The sequence below is a fragment of the Pipistrellus kuhlii genome, unplaced genomic scaffold, assembly GCF_014108245.1.
Source record: "Pipistrellus kuhlii isolate mPipKuh1 unplaced genomic scaffold, mPipKuh1.p scaffold_m20_p_22, whole genome shotgun sequence".
In the NCBI taxonomy this organism is placed as follows: domain Eukaryota; kingdom Metazoa; phylum Chordata; class Mammalia; order Chiroptera; family Vespertilionidae; genus Pipistrellus; species Pipistrellus kuhlii.
The window spans coordinates 11,567,355-11,588,535 of NW_023425521.1; the positions used below are offsets into that span (position 1 = coordinate 11,567,355).

At 37.2% G+C, this 21,181-nt stretch overlaps 1 protein-coding gene across 11 annotated transcripts in view; it reads right to left on the reverse strand.

The window, feature by feature from the left end:
• The window catches only part of BCAS3 (BCAS3 microtubule associated cell migration factor), a 457,087-nt gene that overhangs the window by 311,374 nt on the left and 124,532 nt on the right, over nucleotides 1-21,181 (reverse strand). For all 11 annotated transcript variants that reach the window (XM_036451745.2, XM_036451750.2, XM_036451747.2 and 8 more), the window contains exon 14: nucleotides 10,395-10,528. In XM_036451745.2, coding sequence (XP_036307638.1) covers nucleotides 10,395-10,528 — 134 coding nt within the window. The remainder of the gene's footprint in view (nucleotides 1-10,394; nucleotides 10,529-21,181) is intronic.

Below are 21,181 nucleotides of genomic sequence, written 5' to 3' on the forward strand. Positions count from 1 at the left end.
ACAATATGGGCTAAGTAAAAATCCTCTAGCAATCAACAAAGCCAACTTTCCCATATTAGATCTTCATGTAAACCCAAGTTCGCATTGCAAGACTATTGCTATACAAAAATACAAGGAAAAACCCCAATTCAATTGCATGCCTGTTCATTTCAATTTCTTTCAAAAGTAAAATGTTAACATTATAATTAAAGAATCTCTTGAGAGCTGATAAATGTAACTCCCAGGAATTCTAGAATTATGAATAAACAGTCATTCCACTGTTTTAACTCTGTACTTTGCCTATGAAAACTTTCACCTAAACTGACTTATTGAAAAGCCAGACAAAAGAAAATAGCAAGACAAAGAAAAGTGTAAATAGCAAAGTAAGAGAAAAGAAACACAGTAACAGGCAAATTTAATATCATAATATCAAATGCATTTAACACAAGCCAGAATCAAATACAGAAAGAAAAACATTTTGGGGCATATTGAGTAATTTATGTCCCATCACAGTGGAACTAAAGCACGTTATCTAAAACCTTTTTCCAAAACACTTATAATCAAGACCACTTCCTGATCTGTCAATGAAAAGGAGTTTCCCTCTTTCATTTTAACAATACTTCTGATATGAGGTGGTGCTAACAATTAGTATCAAGGCAGGAAGACAGAATTCCACCTAAATGCTTACTTAGGAAACTGCTATTAGAGCACGGAGTCTGCTCCATGACCTTGAAGACATATTAGGGGACATTAATGAGCAGAGGAGGGTTACTACAGACATTGACTGTCAGGAGACTAGAGCAAGTTTAATCCTTTGAATAACATTACAGAAGATAACAGGTCACCTACCCACAAAATAAAAAATTGATATAACTGTGGGTATTATCAAAGAAGTTGGGTGGTTTTTCATAGATCATTAAAAACAGGAAATCTCAGAGAGGGGTGGGGGAAGAGATCAACCAAAGAACTTTTATGCATATATGCATAACCCATGGATCCAGACAGTAGGGTGGTGAAGGTCTCGGGGGAGAGGGGGCGAGAATGGACTAGATGTGGTCAATGGGGGAAAGGGAAGTATTCAATATATGTAATACTTTCGACAATAAAGATTTAAAATAAATACATAAATAGTTTGGTTATACATAATGGCAAACCAGTAGTAAGAAGATGGCATCCCCTGCATTATTTATAGACCTCAATTTGAGAATATTTCTAGTTAAGATTTTCTCATCACAAAACAGGAAAGCTATAAGAGAGTTGTACCTCTGGTTTAGCTCTGCATTACTAAATATCACGGCAAATAATATTGACCAGGTCAGGCAATATTATACTATTTTTGTACTATGGGTCTGCTAGTGAGAAACATGGAATCCTTTTTTGTAGAAGATAATATTTTGCTTATTTGAGACTCTAGGCTAGTAATCAAATAGATTCCAATGCTCATCTGAATTATCTGAATTTTTTAAAATACCACTGATTTAATAATACAAAAGAACAACATTATATAACAGACATACATGCACATGGAACAATTATGTCCATACATAAATTGTGTAATTAACTCACAAAACAGGTTAAATTCAAATTACATATGAAACAAGAAGATTTGAGCAGTACAATTATTTTTTATGCATAATTGTTTTGTTTTTATATTTTCTGTTCTCTCTTTTGAGCACTAGAATTAAATGTCCCTACATATACACATCTAAGACGCAAAAATCAGCATCTTACAAGTCTCTAAATACAACCCAATTACCTGATATCAGTGATAAAAATTTAGGGTCGTTTTGACATTCTAAAATCTAAAGGAAATCCATATTATAACTCAATAGCTATGGAGGAATGGGAGAGTCATGACAGAGATATGCACAATTTTAAAACACTTGGATAATGACTGTGGTACAAATCTAAAGTCTGTAATGTAGAGCTAAAAAATATAATAAAGTGACCAGAAATGAAAGTTCCCCCAAAACTATATCAAACCTTAAGTGATTATAGAAAAGATTATTTTTTAAAAGAAATGAAATAACTCCTGAAACTAATATAACATTGAATGTAAACTATAATTTGAAAAATAAATACATGAAGTAATAGCGATGATTTCCCAGGGTGTAAGAAGGGCAGAAGATTTGAATGGAGAGAGCAGGAGGAAACTTGCTGGGATTGTATCTAGACTGAGGTGATGATCATACAAATGTACTGAGTGGATGGCAAATCAAACACCCATCTTCAAACTTCACGCCCTCACCTGACACCATCAAAATGTTTTTCCAGCCTCTCTTACAGTAAGTGTTGACATCACTGTAATCTGTCAGACAAAAGCAGGATTCTGGAAAGTATCCACTTTCCTGATAAAAGGAATTAACATCACTGATGCTTCCCTTTCTCCCCCGACCTTACTGCCTGGAATTGAGAAATGATGTCCAGAGCAGTGGCAATACATGAGAGAAAGAACAAAAATGTCAAAGACACTGTTGAGCAATTGTACCAAAACCAGCAGCAGCCTTCTTAAAAATTGAGAAAATAAACCCTGATTTTTTTAAAAGCATTGTTAAATGTGATTTTACTTCTATAGCCAAAGACATGCCTAATGACTCAAATACCAATTACCCCAATGCTCTTAAAGCAAAAGAAAACACAAAAGCGGAAAGAACTTGGATAAAAATTCTCAAACCCTAGAGTACTATACTTTCAGAAACATATAAGAATGACTATCAAAACCATAAACATAAGTCCTATGTAGCAATTTTAATTACAACTAGAAGCCCGATGCATGAAATTCATGCGGGGGCGGGGGGGTAGGAAGAGAGAAAGGGGGGGGGAGTGTGTCCCTCAGCCCAGCCTGCACCCTCTCCAATCAGGGACCCCTCAAGGAATGTCCAACTGCCCGTTTAGACCCTCTCACAATCCAGGACTGCTGGCTTCCAACTGCTCACCTGTCTGCCTGCCTGCCTGCCTGCCTGCCTGCCTGTCTGATTGCCCTAACCACTTCTGCCTGCCAGCCTGATCAGCCCCCCTAACCACTCCTCTCCCAGCCTTATCCACGCCTAACTGCCCTCCCCTACCAGTCTGGTCCAGCCCTAACTGCCCTTCCCTGCAGGCCTGGTCTCCCCCAACAACTGCCCTCCTTGCAGGCCTGGTTCCCTCCAGTTGTCCTCCCCTGCAGGCCCCATCACCCCTAACTGCCCTCCCCTGCTGGCATGGTCACCTACAACTGCCTTCCACTGCTGGCCATCTTGTGGTGGCCATCTTTGACCACATGGGAGTGGCCATCTTGTGTGTTGGAGTGATGGTCAATTTGCATATTACCCCTTTATAATATAGGATAGCCAAAATATGGAGGCAACCTAAGTCTCCATTAATAGACAAGTAGATAAAGAAGATGTGGTCCATATATGCAATGGACTATTGCTCAGCCATAAAAAAAAGAATGAAATCTTGCCATTTGGGAAAACATGAATAAACCTAGAGGATGTTATGCTACATTAAATGTCAGACAGAGAAAGAGAAATATATGATTTCAAGTATGTGAATTCTAAAAAAATTAAATTAAATGAACAAACAAAACAGACTCTTAAATGCAAGAAAGAAATTGATGGTTGGCGGATGGGAAGATGGATGGAAAAGAATAAGTAATTAAGATGTACAAATCGTGGGGATATAAACTACAGCATGGGGAATATAATTAATAATCAACAATATTATAATAACTGATATTGACAGATGGGTAACAGACTTACTAGGTGATCACTCTGTAAGTTATATAGATGTCTAATCATGGTCATACACCTGAAACTAACGTAATATTGTATGTGAATGGTAATTGAAATTTTTTTAAAAAAATTTTAAACTAACCAAAATCCAAGCTACCAGACGAAGTTGTGTTTAATGAAAACTTACAGGAAAATACCAAAAAAAAGAAGCTATTTGCATAAGAATTAAGTTCTAGAATCATTCCCAACCCACCACTTCAATAATTTTATCTTTAAAATTGATTAATACACTTTCATTGAAAATGCTGTAACTTTGACTAACACAACAAGGGTAAGGGCAGTAAAAGTTTGCTTCAGAATAAGTTACTTAGAATGGAAAGATGGTAAAGATGGATAATCTCCACATATCCTCTCCTATATGCTTACTCCTGCACCTGTCAATTCTTCACATTCACTTATACATATTTATGGAAAGTCTTTTACATGTTTTGCACTCTTCTAGGTGCTAGAAACTAAAAAATGAACTAAAATAAGTAGCATGCAATTATCATCTGAACCAACAATTACACTCTTGGAAATATTTGCAAGAGAAATGAAAACTATGTTCATATTCCCAATAGCCCAAAACTGTAAAGAGTGCAGGTGACTGTTCACATGCACCATCAACATCCCACTTGTGATAAACTGGGTAAAGTGTACACGGGATTTCTTACTACTATTTCTCACAAGTACATACGAGTCTACAAATTATTTCTATAAAAATCTGAACTCAAAAAAGTGAATGTGATGCCTTGCAAACCACACAGAGCCAGCAATCCCAGGGTAGCCGGCTCCTGCTGCAGCCTGAACTTGAGTGGAGATGAGATGAGGGCTGGCCCAAAATGTCAAGGACTTAGGCATTAAACTGGGAAGTGTTAGGAATGGGGACAGAAAGAAGGGGCCTGCCGTGGCAGGATGCTCACTGGAGGCTGGCAATAGTATCACTGCCCAAGTGAAAAAAAAGTAATTTTAAAGGCCAATCCTCCTGAGTGCCCCCATAGTATCTGCAGGGCATCCTCCCCTGACACCAACATAGGGGATACTGGGACGACTGGCAGCTGTCAGTGGAATGGCATGCACACAATAAACACATTAGTCCATGTGTTTACATCAATGAGGTGTAAGCAGAGTCCACAGCGGGAAGAGAAGCTAAAGTGATGTTGTGGGTAAACTATTATGGTAGCGTATGCTGTGGAAGTATAACTGGTATTAATGGCTTAACTGGTTGTACTTACACACTTGTGTCAGAGGTTATCCTGTGCAATGAAGACTGTGGGACAAGCACACAACTGACTTCTAGATCCTTCCCATGTTATACAATAAAAACCACAAAACCCAATGGGAAAAGGTTCAGGTGAAGACTTAATGGCTGAAGTACTCGGAGGTGCTATCCCAGTACAACACCGCCACCTGCCTTATCCGGCAACCAAGTTCACTTCCTTTTGTAGAGGCCAGCTGCTGAACCACTGGCCCAGATGGACACTCAAAGGGCTCGACTCAAATTCTGATCATGGACACTGTGGAAGGGCCCAACGGGGTTTGGTAGTCAAATGGGAATGGCATGTTCCGGAGTATGTTCCCGCCTGTTCCCAGCAGCATTTCACTTTTACAGTTACCACATCACCTACTCCACTGCCTGAAGCAATGCCGCTGGCCCCACAGGCCCTTTTTCACAGAGCTCCCTTTAAATGAGGACGTCACTCCTCACTCATTTATGGATAATAAAGAACATTATAAACTGATGAACCAAAAGGTAGATATAGAGACAGTAAAGCAACAAGCAGACTGTCAAATTACAGTGGGGAGGGTAGGGAGATCTGGGGGAGATAAGAGATCAACCGAAGGACTTGTATACATGCATATGTAAGTACAACTAATGGACACAAAACTCTGAGGAGGGAGAGATTGTATGGGAGGGGGAGCAATGGTAAAATATGTACACAGATAATAATTTAATTTTAAAAAATAAATAAATAAATAAATAAGGACGTCACTAATGGCTTGTATAAGATGAAACAGGATGGTGACTACTGGCTGGGGTGCAGCTATACAACCCCAATAAAAATATGGGTGGGGTGGAGGGATAAATGTAAGGACTTATCAGCACAGGATAATGGAAAGCTGCCAGCTCTGCTTTAATTGGGGGTTACTATAACTGTGGGCCAACCATACCCATTTGTTTATGCTTTGTCTTTGGATGGATCTGTGCTAGGGTGAATTTTATATTATGAGGATTACATCTCAATAGGAGTAATGTTTTTGGATGAAACTAACAAAAATCAAGATTGTGGGGGATGCCACATTTAACAAGTAAATATACAGAAAGTCCAGTAAAATTTACATTTCGGTAAAAAGCATACGTAGGTAATATAAGAGACATTCCCATACTAAATTTGCTTGTCTTCATCTGAACTGATCATCAAATACTATCAACTAATAATACTAAAAAAGCTAGATTCTTTTCCCCTTGGGAAGGAAACCATATGAGTAGGATCACTCTAAAGTAAAAGTAGCACTAATCTGATCTGCAGATGTTTCAAAAGCAAGTTTACCATTTACAGAAATTAGCATGTTAAGGACAAAATGACTTGTGTCTGCTTGAGTAAGACATGACGGAAGTAGAGCAACAAAATATTTTAAGGTTTTACAACACATGACTTTACTGTTGAAAACTAGGAATACTTTTCTAACTACATATGTGCTTTATGAGGAAAATTACTGTCAGATGCAGAGGATATCCCAAGTCATAGATCACAAAACAACTTAATTCAACATAATTAGATCCACATACTTTGACTTTTTTTCCTGGCCTGATTAAAGTAGCCTCAGAGTTCTTGGAAGAATCCAGAATGACATGATTCTGAAGTACTCAAAGATGGACAGACAGATCACATGCCATATAGATTTTATCACCAGTGTTAAATTGTATATATCATTTCAAAATACGGTTTTCAGTAGAAGCTTATAAAATTAATTTTATGGTAATTAATTGAATTTCCTTAGATCTTGATGTTTAGAAGTTCCCAAGCTCCTAAATTACAAGCTGTGACATAGAACAAAATAATTTTAATAATTTCTTTTTGGTTTTCTGCTTAAATAAGAATAGCACTGAAAGTATCAAACATCTTTACCTTGAAAGATTTGTCCATGTGTAGGGCAGTATGCCAAGGGTTAGAGATACAAAGAAACTGAATCATGATCTCTATTTCCAGGTGGATGTATAGGTAAATTAAATGATAAAATATGCTAACACAAGAGCATATTTATACCTATTTTTGGTATAAATAAAAAACAAAACAAAACAACAACAATAAAAACAGTGAAAGTGGTTAAAATATTCAGATTCTTTGAGGTGATAGCTGAGGTATAGCATACCAGTACTTAGTGAAGAATTTTAAAACCAAAGTTAAGAAACAGACTCAGAGTACATATGTGCCCAGCAGCATAATGAAATATTAAATCATTAAATAAAATGCTCATAGAGTAACTGAAAACTTCCATACAAAAGGAACAAAAACAAATAGTAACTAAACATGACAGTAAGCAAATTCTTTGTGCCCGGAAGGAAGGAAGGACACTGTGGAAGAATAATGGAGACATGTCAATAGGACACAGATGCCAAGCCAATTGGCTCCAACTAGACAAATCTAGGATATTTTGAGCATCAGAATAATTATTGAATGATATAACATATTGAATAAAAGAAGAAGCTATTACACCAGATGATATAAATAAAAGGATACAAAGCTTGATGAGGAATGGAATATTTATATAGTTTAAAATTAATTTTTAACCTGCTCTCCCTCCAGGCACAGCACAAAGGCAGCGGACTATAATGCCCATCACCCAGTCTTCCCATGAAAGAGGCATATTTGTGGACTTTAAAAGCTGTTGGCTTTCAATAAAATCTTATCAAAAAAAAAAAAAAAAAGCTGCTGCCTGAGGGTCCAGCTTTCAATCAATGTGCAGCTGGATGCTGAATAAGAACTATACCACTTGAAAAAAAGAAAGGATGGAAATTATATAACCATCTCAGTAGATACAGAAAAAATAACTTTAAAAATTTCAACATCCAAAATAATAAAAACAAACATACTTCAATATAACAAGGGCCATATATGACTAGTCTACAACTAATATCACACTCAATGGTGAAAAGCCAAAAGCTTTTCCTCTGAGATCAAGAACATGACAGCATTCTCACTCTTGCCTATTTCAGTAAACATAGCTCTGGAAGTCTTAGCCGGAGCAATCAGGCAAGACAAAGAAATTAAAAAAGATCCAAATTGGAAAGCAAGTAAAACTGTCTCTATTTGAAGATGATATGCTATTATACATAAAAAACTCTAAAGACTCCACCAGAAAACTGTTTAGAAGTAATAAATTCACTAAAGTTATGGGATATAAAATCAAACATACCAAAATCAGTTATGTTTCTATACACTAATAATGAATATTAGAAAGAGAAATTTAAAAAATCAATCCCACTTTTAATTGCATAGAAAAGAATACCGAGAAAAATTAAACCAAGAAGGTGGTACACTAAAATTATAAGACACTGAAAAAAAAAAAAAAAAAAAAACTGAAGAAGATGGAAAGATATTTCATGATCATTAAATGGAAGAATTAATATTAGTAAAATACTTAAACTACTCAAAGCAATCAAAAGATCCAATGTAATACTTATCAAAATTCTATTTAACATTTTTCTCAGAAATAAAATAATCATAAAATTAACATGGAACTACAAAAGATGCTGAATAGCCAAAGAAATTTTGAAGAAAAAAAAACAAAGTTGAAAGCATCACACATCCTAATTTCAAACTATATTATAAAGCTATAGTAATCAAAACAGCATGGTATTGACATAAAAAATCTATAATAATCTATAATAATAAAAGCATAATATGCTAATTAAACTGGATGACCTTCAGGGCAAAACAGGGGCTGTGAGGCAAGCAGCAGGGGAAAGGAAGGCCTACTCTTTTGTACATCGGGCCTCTAGTTATATAAATAAAGCATAATGAGAAAAACTTTAAAAATATATATATTTTTTTAAAAAAACCTACAGCTAACACTTACACTGTTGCAATAAGGAAAACAGACCTGGAGAAAAAAAAACTATTATGATATCAAAAAAATTATGTTCTACTTATAAAATTCAAAAAATTACTAAAAACTATTTGTCCTTAGTATAATAGAGACTAGCAAAGAAGAAAGATAAAAATATGCTATGAAACAATAAATAGCTGAAACCGGTTTGAGCGTCGGCCTGCAGACTGAAGGGTCCCAGATTCGATTCCGGTCAAGGGCATGTACCTTGGTTTCGGGCACATCCCCAGTAGGGGATGTGCAAGAGGCAGCTGATTGATGACTCTCTCTCATCCATGTTCCTAACTCTCTATCTCTCTCCCTTTCTCTCTGTAAAAAAAACTCAATAAAATATATATTTTTAAAAACAATAAATAAGCCGAAACCGGTTTGGCTCAATGGACAGAGCGTCGGCTTGGGGACTGAAAGGTCCCGGGTTCGATTCCGGTCAAGGGCATGTACCTTGGTTGCGGGCATATCCCCAGTAGGGGGTGTGCAAGAGGCAGCTGATCAATGACTCTCATCGATGTTTCTAACTCTATATCTCTCCCTTCCTCTCTGTACAAAATCAATAAAATATATTTTTTAAAAAAACAAAAAAAAACAATAAATAAGATTTGCCATACCACAGCAGTAACTAATTTTAAAATCTAATTCCTACATGTAAAATTTCTATATTGTAAAGATGATTTCAAACTGTAATATAACTCACTATGGTTACTCTTAACTACATCAATTAGAAAATGCTCAAGAATAGCTAGGAAAGTTTTTGAAAATGAACACTGAAAAATATTGTTTTACTTCCTTTTAGAGAAATTTCCAAGCACACACAAAGTACAGATTGCTATAAAATTCCAACCACCAATATTGACCAGCTTCAGTAATTAACACTTTACAAATATAGTTTAATCTATCTCTTAGTTTTGTTTTGCCAGAATATTTAAAAATTGATTACAGATATCATAATGTTTTAGGACTTCATAATATATGCCTAACAGATAAAGATTTTTTAAAAAAAATACGATTGCAGACCCAGCAAAATGAACTAATATCACATAATAATGCCCAGCTCAAGGTCTATTTTATCAACTATCTGAAAAACATCTCTTTACACTTTTTTTAAATCAGGCTGTAAGTTCATACATTGCATTTAGTTCATGTTTCTTAAGACTCTTATAATCAATATAACCATTGCCAATTTTCTCCTCATTTTTATCTAACACCCTCCTACTACTAGATTACTTTAAACTGCTAATTCTACACATCTGCAAATACTTTTGTATGCAACCCAAGGAAATGGGCACATTGGATTCATTAACAATATCTACTAAGGCAAATGTTCAAATCTCACCACTCATATGAAATATATGTTTTTATACTTAATTTGTATGAAATAGTCTCAAACAAGGTCCATACTTTGTACTTAGATAGAACAAATATTTTTTCTTATCTGAACCATTCTATTACCAAGTATATTCTCACTAATATTAAGCACCAATATGATGTAAACAGCCAGCTAGATTAGGCATCGTTTTAAACAAAGAAAAACCTTCTGAAAATTATACAACTTACTTTGGCTTCAGTTTCTCCCCTGTGAAGAGTGTATAGATGATGGACAGCACTTTGTGATGAGGACCAAGGATGAGTCAGAATTTGGAAGACATGGAAGTCATGGCCAAGGGTGTCTGTTGTGACTAGAAGCATTCCTGTAGGACATACCAAGAAAAGGATAAAAATAAAATGATTATGCATGTGGATGAAATATTTTCACAAAATACTAATCATGTTTTAAAATGTTATCAAAAGAAAAAAATTACCAGTGATATATGATTAAAAAAAACCTTAAGGCCATGTAATATACAATGATGAGAATACTTTATTTTATCATGTTACCACACGACGAGCAGAAAAGTTTTACATATATGAATTTAGAGTGTTCACAAGCATTTTAAAATAGGAAATTTAATCAACTGAATGTGAAAATGATTGGAACCTATTCCCACCTTTTGCCAATTCTCAAGCCTGAATTTTGAAGCTCCAATTTATCTACTAAACCAACTAATACCCTACTTAATTCACCTGTTTAAAACTTGTTTCTTCCCTGGCATAATATTTACTGAACTGCCTGCAGTATTACAAAAGTTTTTTTATGTCTTCTCATCAAAATTCCATTATTTTTTTATTTTCCATTTAGATCCATTATTCATTTGGAGTTAATTTTTCTACAAAGTGTGAGACGGCAAATTAATTTTGCAAATAATATACAATTGTTTTGCAAATGATGTGCAAGATTTCTTGAAGAAACTAGATTCTTTGTCCTTTGTTATGTATTGTCAACATGCCAAATGTCAACTGACCATATTTGTGTACATCTTCCTCTAAAAATGCATTTTTTTTTCAGGTTCTCCTTTTTTTCCTCATAACCATAAAAGTACAACTCTATCTGCTTCTAAGTTTATACCTTTTTTATACTCACTGTATATTCTGCTAGGTCTAGAAGTTTTTATGTTGATTACATGGAATTTTCTTTACACACAATCATGCAGCATGTGAATGGACATACTTTGACTTCTTTTTTTCCAAACTCCATGCCTTTTCTTTCTCTCCTCACTTACTACATTTTCTGGGGTAAACAGGTTTAGTGAGAGCAACATTCAGGTGTTGTTTCCAGTTTTAGGAGAAAGCATTCAATCTAAGCACAATGCTAGTTTAGGTTTTTTTATTAATGCCCTTTATTTTTTAAAAATCCCATTTTAATCCTATTATTTCCTTTGTTCTAAAGTCCACTTTTTCTGATTTTGATACCAGCACTACAACTTTATTTTCATTGGTGTATGCATAATAAATATTTTCCCATTCTTTTACTTTTTAATCAATATTTAAAATGACTTTGTTTTTTATAACAATTGGGGACTAGTTTTCGTGTCTTGTTATTTTAAATCAATCCCTGACTTTTAATTGTATTTGTAAGTTCATACACTTATAACTTATTTGTAGGGTTGAATTTATTTATACCTATCATTTTATATTTTTTTTTTTTACTATTTTTATGAGTGTCTCTATGTTTGTTTATCTGCTTTTCCTTCCCTTTTTTGGATAATTTTGTTATTTATAATATCCAATTTTAATTTATCTATTGACCGTTTGGATAAATCACTTTATTTTAACTTTTTCTTGTTCCAGGGATAATAAACATATAGCTAAATTTGTGCTACTCTATATTTTGTCCAGAATTTATATTTTTCTATGAGAAAAGTGGTTTATTAGCTTATTCTGCTTTACCAGAGATGTTATTGCATTTCTTTACTGCTAAAACATTTCCTTGTTGAAAGGGAAGATGTGAAAGAATATTAAGCTCCTGTGGAAAGATACGGTAGACATTTAAATGGAAAGGTGAAGGATAATTGAGTTTGCTATTTACTTAATGAATATATGGTATAGGCTTACTCACCACATTAGATTTTAAAATAACATACTAGATGCTGGTACAATTGTTATTTCCAGGAGAATATATTTTAAATATAAAAAGTGTCATTTATTGAGATCTATTCAAATCTATAACCATTTATATAACACTAGAGGCCTGGTGCATGAAATTCATGCACAGGGGTGGGGAGGGGGTGTCCCTCAGCCCAGTCTGCATCTTCTCCAATCTGGGACCCCTCAGGGGATGTCCGACTGCCAGTTTAGGCTCAATCGCAGGACTGCTGGCTCCTAACCACTCGCCTGCCTGTCTGATTGCCCCCTAACTGCTCCCTTGCCAATCTGATTGACGCCTAACTGCTCCCCTGCCAGCATATCATCCCCAACTCACCTCCCTTGCCAGCCCAATCACCCCCAACTGCCTTCCCCTATGGGACTAAGGGGACTGGGGGACTGAGGCTGGATGAGGTGGGGCTAAAGGGACTGGGCACTGCCATCTTGTGGCTGTGGGTGCCACTATCTTGTGAGGGCTTGGCAGTCAATTAGCATAGTCCCTCTTTATTAAGATTAAGATTGCCTCTCATCCTGCACCTAGCTATGGAAATAATGCCACTGACAAACTTTACATTCTTCCCATATTGTTGATGTTATTCAAACAATAAATTGCTAAGATTGGGCATGAATGTTTAATTGTCCTTTTGTGGACAATATTTATTTACTCCTTTTTTCTTTTTCTTTCTTTTTTTTGCTGAGTCATACTGTTTCCATTATTCCACTATTAGATTTTGACTCTACTTTTCCACAACAATGCTATTTTATGCACATGATAGCCTATTTAATGGAAACATCATTCTGACAGGAACTATCGTGAAGTTGCATTTATAACACAAACATATCACTCCCCTACTAAAGATAAACTTCATTTCTTTTAGAATTACAGATCAATATTGTACTCAAAATAAGCATTCAAATGAACACTTTCTATATGCTCCTAGTTTTTGAAACTGATGTTAATATCTAACTTTCTAATATGTAAACAAATTCAAATTTTTAGAGAACTACTCATTTGAAAATTTATACTTATTATCTTCTATATATCTATCTTAGACTTTTCTTTTTCCACTTCTCCACACAAATGTGGCTTCCATAATCCAGAAGTTAGCTTGATTTTTTTGACAGAATTTTAAATGATGGAGGAAAAAATTAAAGGAGCCGAGAGGAAGGGAAGAAATAGCTTGTGTAGTACTACACAATCATGTGCTTTCTTTTAATTTATAATTTCCTCTGTTGCACACATTCTGTTGGGAGAAATGACAAACCCTTTTTTTCCTTCTAGAAAACAAGTTACAAAGCAGATATACATAAAAGGAAAAACTTGTACAGAGTAGACTGTGGCTTGAGAACTATTTATGCAGCATCAGAAGACTAAACCAGACGAGCCTGGCCATAAACTAAACCTACGCCCCAAATGAGGTGCCAAGCCACAAAATGCATTTGCGTCATCTGGGAATACAAGGAAAAGAAGGGCTTCTAATTATAGGGCCTGGAAGCGGAAGCCTAGTGTGATTAGCTGTTTAGGCGCTGTTGTATGTTTATCTGGAAGCTTCCTCTCCCTCACTCTCAGCCTCAAGTTTGATAGATGAGCGTTAGCATTAGAGGGTGGAAACTGAAGCTGCTGATGGTACATGGCGTTCTCCAAAACCTGAGGCTGGAGACTGAACATTAAGGCTTTTGTGGCCTCATAAGAACATAAGTCTTTTCAACTGGGCGTCAGCTGGTTAGCCCAAAAGGCAAAATTAAAGAGCAGCAAACCTCCACTGGACATATGCTATAAAAGCTTGGAAACATGAGTAGGTATGTCTTTTTTGCATATCCTATTTATAACACCTACCTAATTATACGTTTCTTTATCACATGCACACATATGAACTGGAAGACAAATTACCAGCTATTCACACTCTCCTCCAAAAAGAGACATGAACACTGATAATCTTGGTCAAATAGAAATCTTTACAGGATTTCAGATTATATCATTCATAAGATCATTTTGTTTTGGTATTAATTCTTGTGAATTTATCTGGTCATAATACTTTCTCCATCAATATCTATGGAGATTGAAACTTCCAAATTATTTAAATTTTTAAAGTTTCCAGTCATATTTGTAAACATAAAAGCAAAGAAAGAGAATCCTAGTACTGGTCAAAATCTATTAGGTCTTCAAATTACATAAAACCACAATAATATCATAGCCTATTAAAGTCTGATTAATAAAACCTTTAAGATGAATAGGAATACTTAAAGCAATGGTCTCAAAGTCTCCCTACGGGCAGCATTAATATTGCCGTAGTTCTTAAGCTGCTTAAAGATGCTTCTAATCTACATTGTATTCTTCCACACATTTGTGGCCCATAATATATCAAGACTTTGCCATTAAAGGCATTGAAATAAACACTATCAAAGGAACAAAGGACATAAGAACCAAGATAAGTTACAATAAAATCTCTGACATGGCACTTATTCATTTGTTCCATGTGGCCTTGTGCACAAAATTTATGCACGGGGTGAGGGTTGTCCCTCAGCCTGGCCTGCACCCTCTCCAATCTGGGACTCCTCGGGGGATATCCAACTGCCAGTTTAGGCCTGATCCCTGTGACAGGACTGGCCTCCGCACCACGTGGAGCCATGAGACCCCCAGGCCTCACCATGTGGGGCAGCTGCTGGGCCCCACCTCCGCTGTGCTCATGGCCATCTTGTGGTGGCCATCTTGTGATGATGTCGCACGCAAGGGTCACTTAGGTTTTGTTTTGTTTTTAATATATTTTATTGATTTTATCCAGAGAGGAAGGGAGAGAGATAAAGAGTTAGAAACATCGATGAGAGAGAGTCATCGATCAGCTGCCTCTTGCACATCCCCAACTGGGGATATGCCCGCAACCAAGGTACATGCCCTTGACCGGAATCAAACCCGGGACACTTCAGTCCCCAAGCCGACGCTCTATCCATTGAGCCAAACCAGTCCCGGCCACTTAGGTTTTTATTAGTATAGATTGTCTGCTTTAGAATTCCATGTAAATGTAATCGCACAAAATTTTGGAGCCCTAACTGCCGCGGGCAGCAAGAGCCCATTCATTGATTTATATTACTGAGCAGTTCCATTATACCATGAAAATTTACATATCCATTCAGCAATTATTTCCAGTTTTGGGCTATTGTGAATGAAACCCCTATGAAGATTTAAGTACAAGCCTCTGTGTGAACATTTGTTTTTCTTCTCTTAGGTAAAATTTACAAGTGGAATTGCTGCATCCTATGTATGTTTAACTTCACACGATACTGCAAAAATGTTTCTCCAAAGCAGCATGCAACATAAGCTCCGTAATTTCATCAATACTGTATTGTTGGTCATTTTAAATTATAATCATTTCAGTGAGTATTTGGTTATTTCTCACAGTTTTAATATGCTGTATTTTCTTGGTGTTTAAGTGATATTGATCAGTTATGCTGTTATAGGTATATATATCTACTTCACATTTGTATATACCAAGTCACAGCTTTAATTGAGCACCTTTGCAAAATTAACTATGAGTACTGGGCAGTGAGGGCACCTCCTTACTGATGGACAGCCAGGACCAGGGCTGCCTTAGGACTTTCATGAGTCCTGGACATTTTTTTTTTTTTCTTCACAGGAACCCTATTCCATGAAGAATTATTTAAAATTACATTTTATGACTACAGTTGTTTGTTTTAATTATATAATAAAGCATTTATGTAACCCAAAAGTTTATATACTTTTTTGCTCTTAAAAGGGATGAATCATTTTGGGGGGTTCATAAAGTACAGTGGGCACCAAGCTTGAAGAGTCAAACCTGCAAGGTTCCCTCTGACTGTCATACAGGCCTAGTCCAAGAGTGAACATGGAGCAAAGAGAAGAAATCCCTCAGGGGCTAAATCACTGCACAAGACACATCACACCCAGCTGTTTACAAGATGACAAAACAAGAGAATAACTACAGACCTAAAGAAACACTCCCTCTTTAGGAGGGATTGGGGGGGGGGGGGGGGGGGGGGCGTGCGGAGAGAAGAGGAGAAAAGCAATAAGCTCTTCAAGCTGCCTTTGCAGTGTGAGTGACACAGTGTAACTGGCAGTGATACACCAGAACTGTTAGAGGGAAAATATGAAGCCACTAATTCTATTAATCTGTGAATCATTATAGATATTCACAAAAATCAAGAACACCTGACCACCTGCTCTGATCAATGGGAGGGGGTGGGGTGGAGGAGAGAGAGAGAGAGAACTCTGTGCATTAAAAAAATATTCAACGTAAACTTTCATACTGATTACTCCAGGACCACCATCACCTTTCAATATTCAGCATTATATAACCAGAAAAATATAAAGTCTCTTAAAGATATAGTCATGCACCCAAAGGGGTCCGTGTTTAATCTATTTTACTAGAAACCCAACATTCATTTTTGTCTTATTAATGGGTGGAAAAAACTTCTTCCCTGCCAAGGAAGGGTAATTATTTAAAAAGTAGATGTGTTACAATTCACAGCTCTCAGCTACTCACAGATGGCAGAAATAATGCTTCTGGACAGCAGATCAATTATTTACCAAATTAGAGACAGCAGGTCTGTTTCAGAAATGTCAGGCTTACTGCAGAGTTGAGAATGTCTTTCATATGCTTCTAATATCTAATTTAATTAATAAAAAATACTTATTTTATTTGATGTCAAAGACAATATAATTAGTAATATGCCAATCTAGTGAATTTAGTTACATAAATATAATGTAGCTTCTACAAGATAGATCACTCCCACAATTTAGGGAGGAAGACAATTCTTACTGGAACCACAATTAGATCTAAATTGGTTTTACTCAACAAATGACTAATTACATTGAATTAATGCCTTATCTCTGCCCTACCATAGTATCTCCATGAATAAAACAATGTAATTATTCAATACTAGAGGTCGGGTGCATTGGTGGGGTCCCTCGGCCTGCATCCAGCTCTCCAACATCCCCCGAGGGGTCCCAGATTGCGAGAGGGTGCAGGCCAGGCCGAGGGACCTCACCGGTGCACAATCGGGGCCGGGGAAGGACTGCAGGAGGTGTCCAGGGCATGTCTGGCCCATGGCACCCAGTCCCAATCAGCCAGACCCCAGCAGAAGGCTAACCTACCAGCCAGGGCATTGCTGCCTGGTGAACAGTGTGCTTCATAGCGACTGGCAGAATAGTCGAATGACCATATTAGGCTTTTATAGAGAGAGATATACTTACTATCAACTCCTGAAAATTGTCAGGGTAAAAAAAACCTCGGGGATAAAATTAAAGCTCATCTCTAGCAGAAAACATTTCAAAAACATATTTTTGAGGGGCATCTACAATAAAAGGGTAATATGCTAATTAGATCGGGCATCCTACTGGATGAAGCCACCCAGGACCCAGGTGCCTGCCGGTGTGGGGGGGGGGGGGGGGGGGACCTGGGTCCCAGGTGCCGGAGGGAAGCCGGTGCCAGCAGCCAGGGAAGAAAGGCCTACTCTTGCATGAATTTTCATGCATCAGGCCTCTAGTAAATAAATAAAAAACTAGGATGAGACAATTAATGATAATGAATGCAGCAGTTAATATTTATTGAGTTCTCAGTATACTGGTCCTCATTTTAGTGATGAGGAATTTAAAGTACGGGGAGTGATCCAAGCAGATAAAGTAACTTGCTCAATTAAGTGGCAATGTGAGGTGAGGGCAGCAGGGACAAAGGGAGAATGACATTTTATGTATTGTCAGGTAAGTCTTCCTAAAATAATGTTTAAAAATAGGATTCAAGTGGTAAAAAAAAAAGGATTCTAGGCAGAAGGAAAATGATGTAACATGTTTAAGCAGCTGAAAAGTATCTACTATGGATAAATGATGGAGAAAAAATGTAGACCTGGTTGAAGTGATCAGTCAATTGGAACAGGCTTTCAGACAATACACTCAAAGCAATAAGGAAGTTGTTTAAAGATAGACGTATCATTAACATTTAATATCTTACAAAATAGCAGAATACCTTAAAGTGGAATTAGGAGGGAGAATCCAAGATGGCCCAGGTAAACACCTAGCCGCAGCCGCACACAACAATTTCAATAAAATACAACTAAAATATAAAATGGACATTACCCAGAACTACAGGAAAGGTGACTGACTGGAAATTCTACAGCGAGAAGCAAGGAGAAAACCAGAAGGAAGAGCGGAGGAGCTGCAAAAGCCTAAGGTACGGAGAGGACAGAGCCGGAGAGGAGGAGTGGCTGAATGCCTGGTTGGCGTTGTCTAGCGAGAAGGAGATAAAAGCTCCAACTGTGCCGGGCCCCAGTTCCGACTGCTCTGAACACCAGTTCTAGGCCAGACCCCCGGGACCCAGACTCATCTAGAGGGAGCTGGGCTGTAAGGCGGAACCTTGGGGGAGCAGCAAAAGGAGGTCCCGGCGGTGTGCACATTGCATGCAGAGAAGGGACAGTTGGATGTGAAGCAGGATTGCCCTGGCAGGAAGGAGACTGGGGCTCCAGATTGCTCTGAACGCCACCTCCAACTCCACTTCCAACTGAACTGAACCCCAGTTCCGGGCTCATTGGTGGAGAGCCTAGACTGTTTGGTAGCAGGCGAAAATCGAGGGCACCTTTCTCTCAGAGGCGCTTGCAGCAAGTACTGAAGGACCCTGGGGATTACTGAGACTCAGGAACCGCATAGGGCGGGGCTGATGGAAGCCAAGGCTGTAGGCTCCACCCTGAAACTCCGCCCCATCAGGGAAGCTGCGAAATAGATCACAAAGGAAAGAAATGGAGGACAAAAAGTGACTGGAAATAGAGTTCAAATCTACGCTTATAAGGTTTTTAAAGAATTTCTTAGAAAAGATTGATAAGACCTATGAGGATATGAAAATGGATAAGCTAGAATTAATAAGGAATCAACAAGAAATGATAAGTGATCAACAAGAAATAAAGAATACATTGTCTGAAATAAAAGAATATTATACAGAGTCCTAAAAACAGAATGGAAGATCGCAAGAATTAAGTCAAAGATTTGGAACATAAAGAGCCAGAAGACACTCCTCTGCAGAAGCTAGAAGGCAAGAGAATCCAGAAAATTCAAATCATAATTAAAATTCCAAGAGCAAAAGACAAAGAGAGAATATTAAAAGCAACAAGAGCAAAGCAGGTAGTTACCTATAAAGGAGCACCTATACGATAATAAAAAAAAGCTAAAGGAGTTCATTACCACCAAACCAGAATTATATGAATTGCTGAAGGGGGTTCTTTCAGAAGAGAAAGTAAATGAAGATAAAAATTATGGACAACAAATATGTAACTATCAACAAGTGAATCTAAAAACCAAAGGAAATAAAAAAAAAAATCTGATGAACAATATTAACTGTTGAATATAATAGAATCAGAGTATGGAAGGGGAGTGAACTGATGATTCTTGGGGAAAGGGGGTGAGGTGGATGTGGGAAGAGACTGAACATAAACTATGCACCTATGGATGAGGACGATGGGGGGTGGGGAAAGGGCAGAGGGTGGGGTGGGAACCTGGTGGAGGAGAGCAATAGAGGGTGGGGGTGGCAGGAACATTTGTAATAAAATGAATAATAAAAATTTATTAAAAAAATAAAAAATAAAGTGGAATTAAGTATGTTGCAACAATCACAGCTAAAGAGAATAACCTAAAACTGGGCTGTAGTAAAATAAGATGTTTTAAGAACTAAGAGTAAGCACTGACTGGTTTGGCTCAGTGGATAGAGCATCGGCCTGGGGACTGAAGGGTTCCCTTCCAGGTTCAATTCCGTCAAGGGCATGTACCTTGGTTGCGGGCATATCCCCAGTAGGGGGTGTGCAAGAGGCAGCTGATCTATGACTCTCTCTCATCGATGTTTCTTACTCTCTATCTCTCTCCTTTCCTCTCTGTACAAAAATCAATAAAATATATTTTAAACTAAGAGTGACGACGATTCTCAAAAGTACTATTATGGATTGAATGTTTGTGTAGTTCCAAAATTCATATATTAAACTCTAAAAACCCATTGTGGCAATACATGGAGATGAAGGCTCCTAGGAAATAATTGAGGTCCTATATATCAGGTCCCAATGGAGAGGCTCTGAGCTTATACAATAGCATTAGCCACCTCTTCCTTTCTCCCTGCTCCCTGGCACTGAGGAAAGGCTATGCAAGCTCAGAGCCAGGTGGTGGCCATTTGCTAGAAACCAAATCATCTGGAACCTTATCTTGAACTGACTGAAAATAAATTTCTGTTGCTTAAGCCATCAAGTCTACAGTGTTTTGTTATGGCAGCCCAAGCTGACTAATACATGTACAAAGGTTGTGGTATAAACCAGTGACCTAGAGAACATTTTACACACTTGAATAACCAGCACAGAGGCTTTTGGATTGAATTTGTAAAATCAAAAGAAGCTGTTGTTCTTCCCCTATGACAAAAACAAACTAATAAACAACAAAAATCAAAGCACTTAAAAAATCTATTTGAAAGTTCAGTGTAAAAACACCTAAACAGAAGCAGCTACTCTCACAGCAGGAAAGAGAGCAATCCACAATAAGTGAGGGTAAAGAGAAGGCACCGACCTTTAGAAAAACTTCCAAAGGCTCCATATGAGCTAACACCACAGATTAGAATTCCGAACCACCACCAACCCCCCCAAAAAATGCAATTGTGTATGCAAGCAATAAAGAGGATTAGATTAATAATGCCAAAAGCTGTGAACAAAGAAAGACAGCTGACAGTTGCTGGGAGGGGGGAGGGTCAAACTAGTTGAAATACTTATCAAAACTATGGGCAAAAATACAGATATTCCCAGACAGAGAATAGCTAAAAGAGGTCATCTTCATCAGAGAACCCAAAAATAACCCACAAAAGTGTGTACTTTATTGATAAAAGTACAAAAAG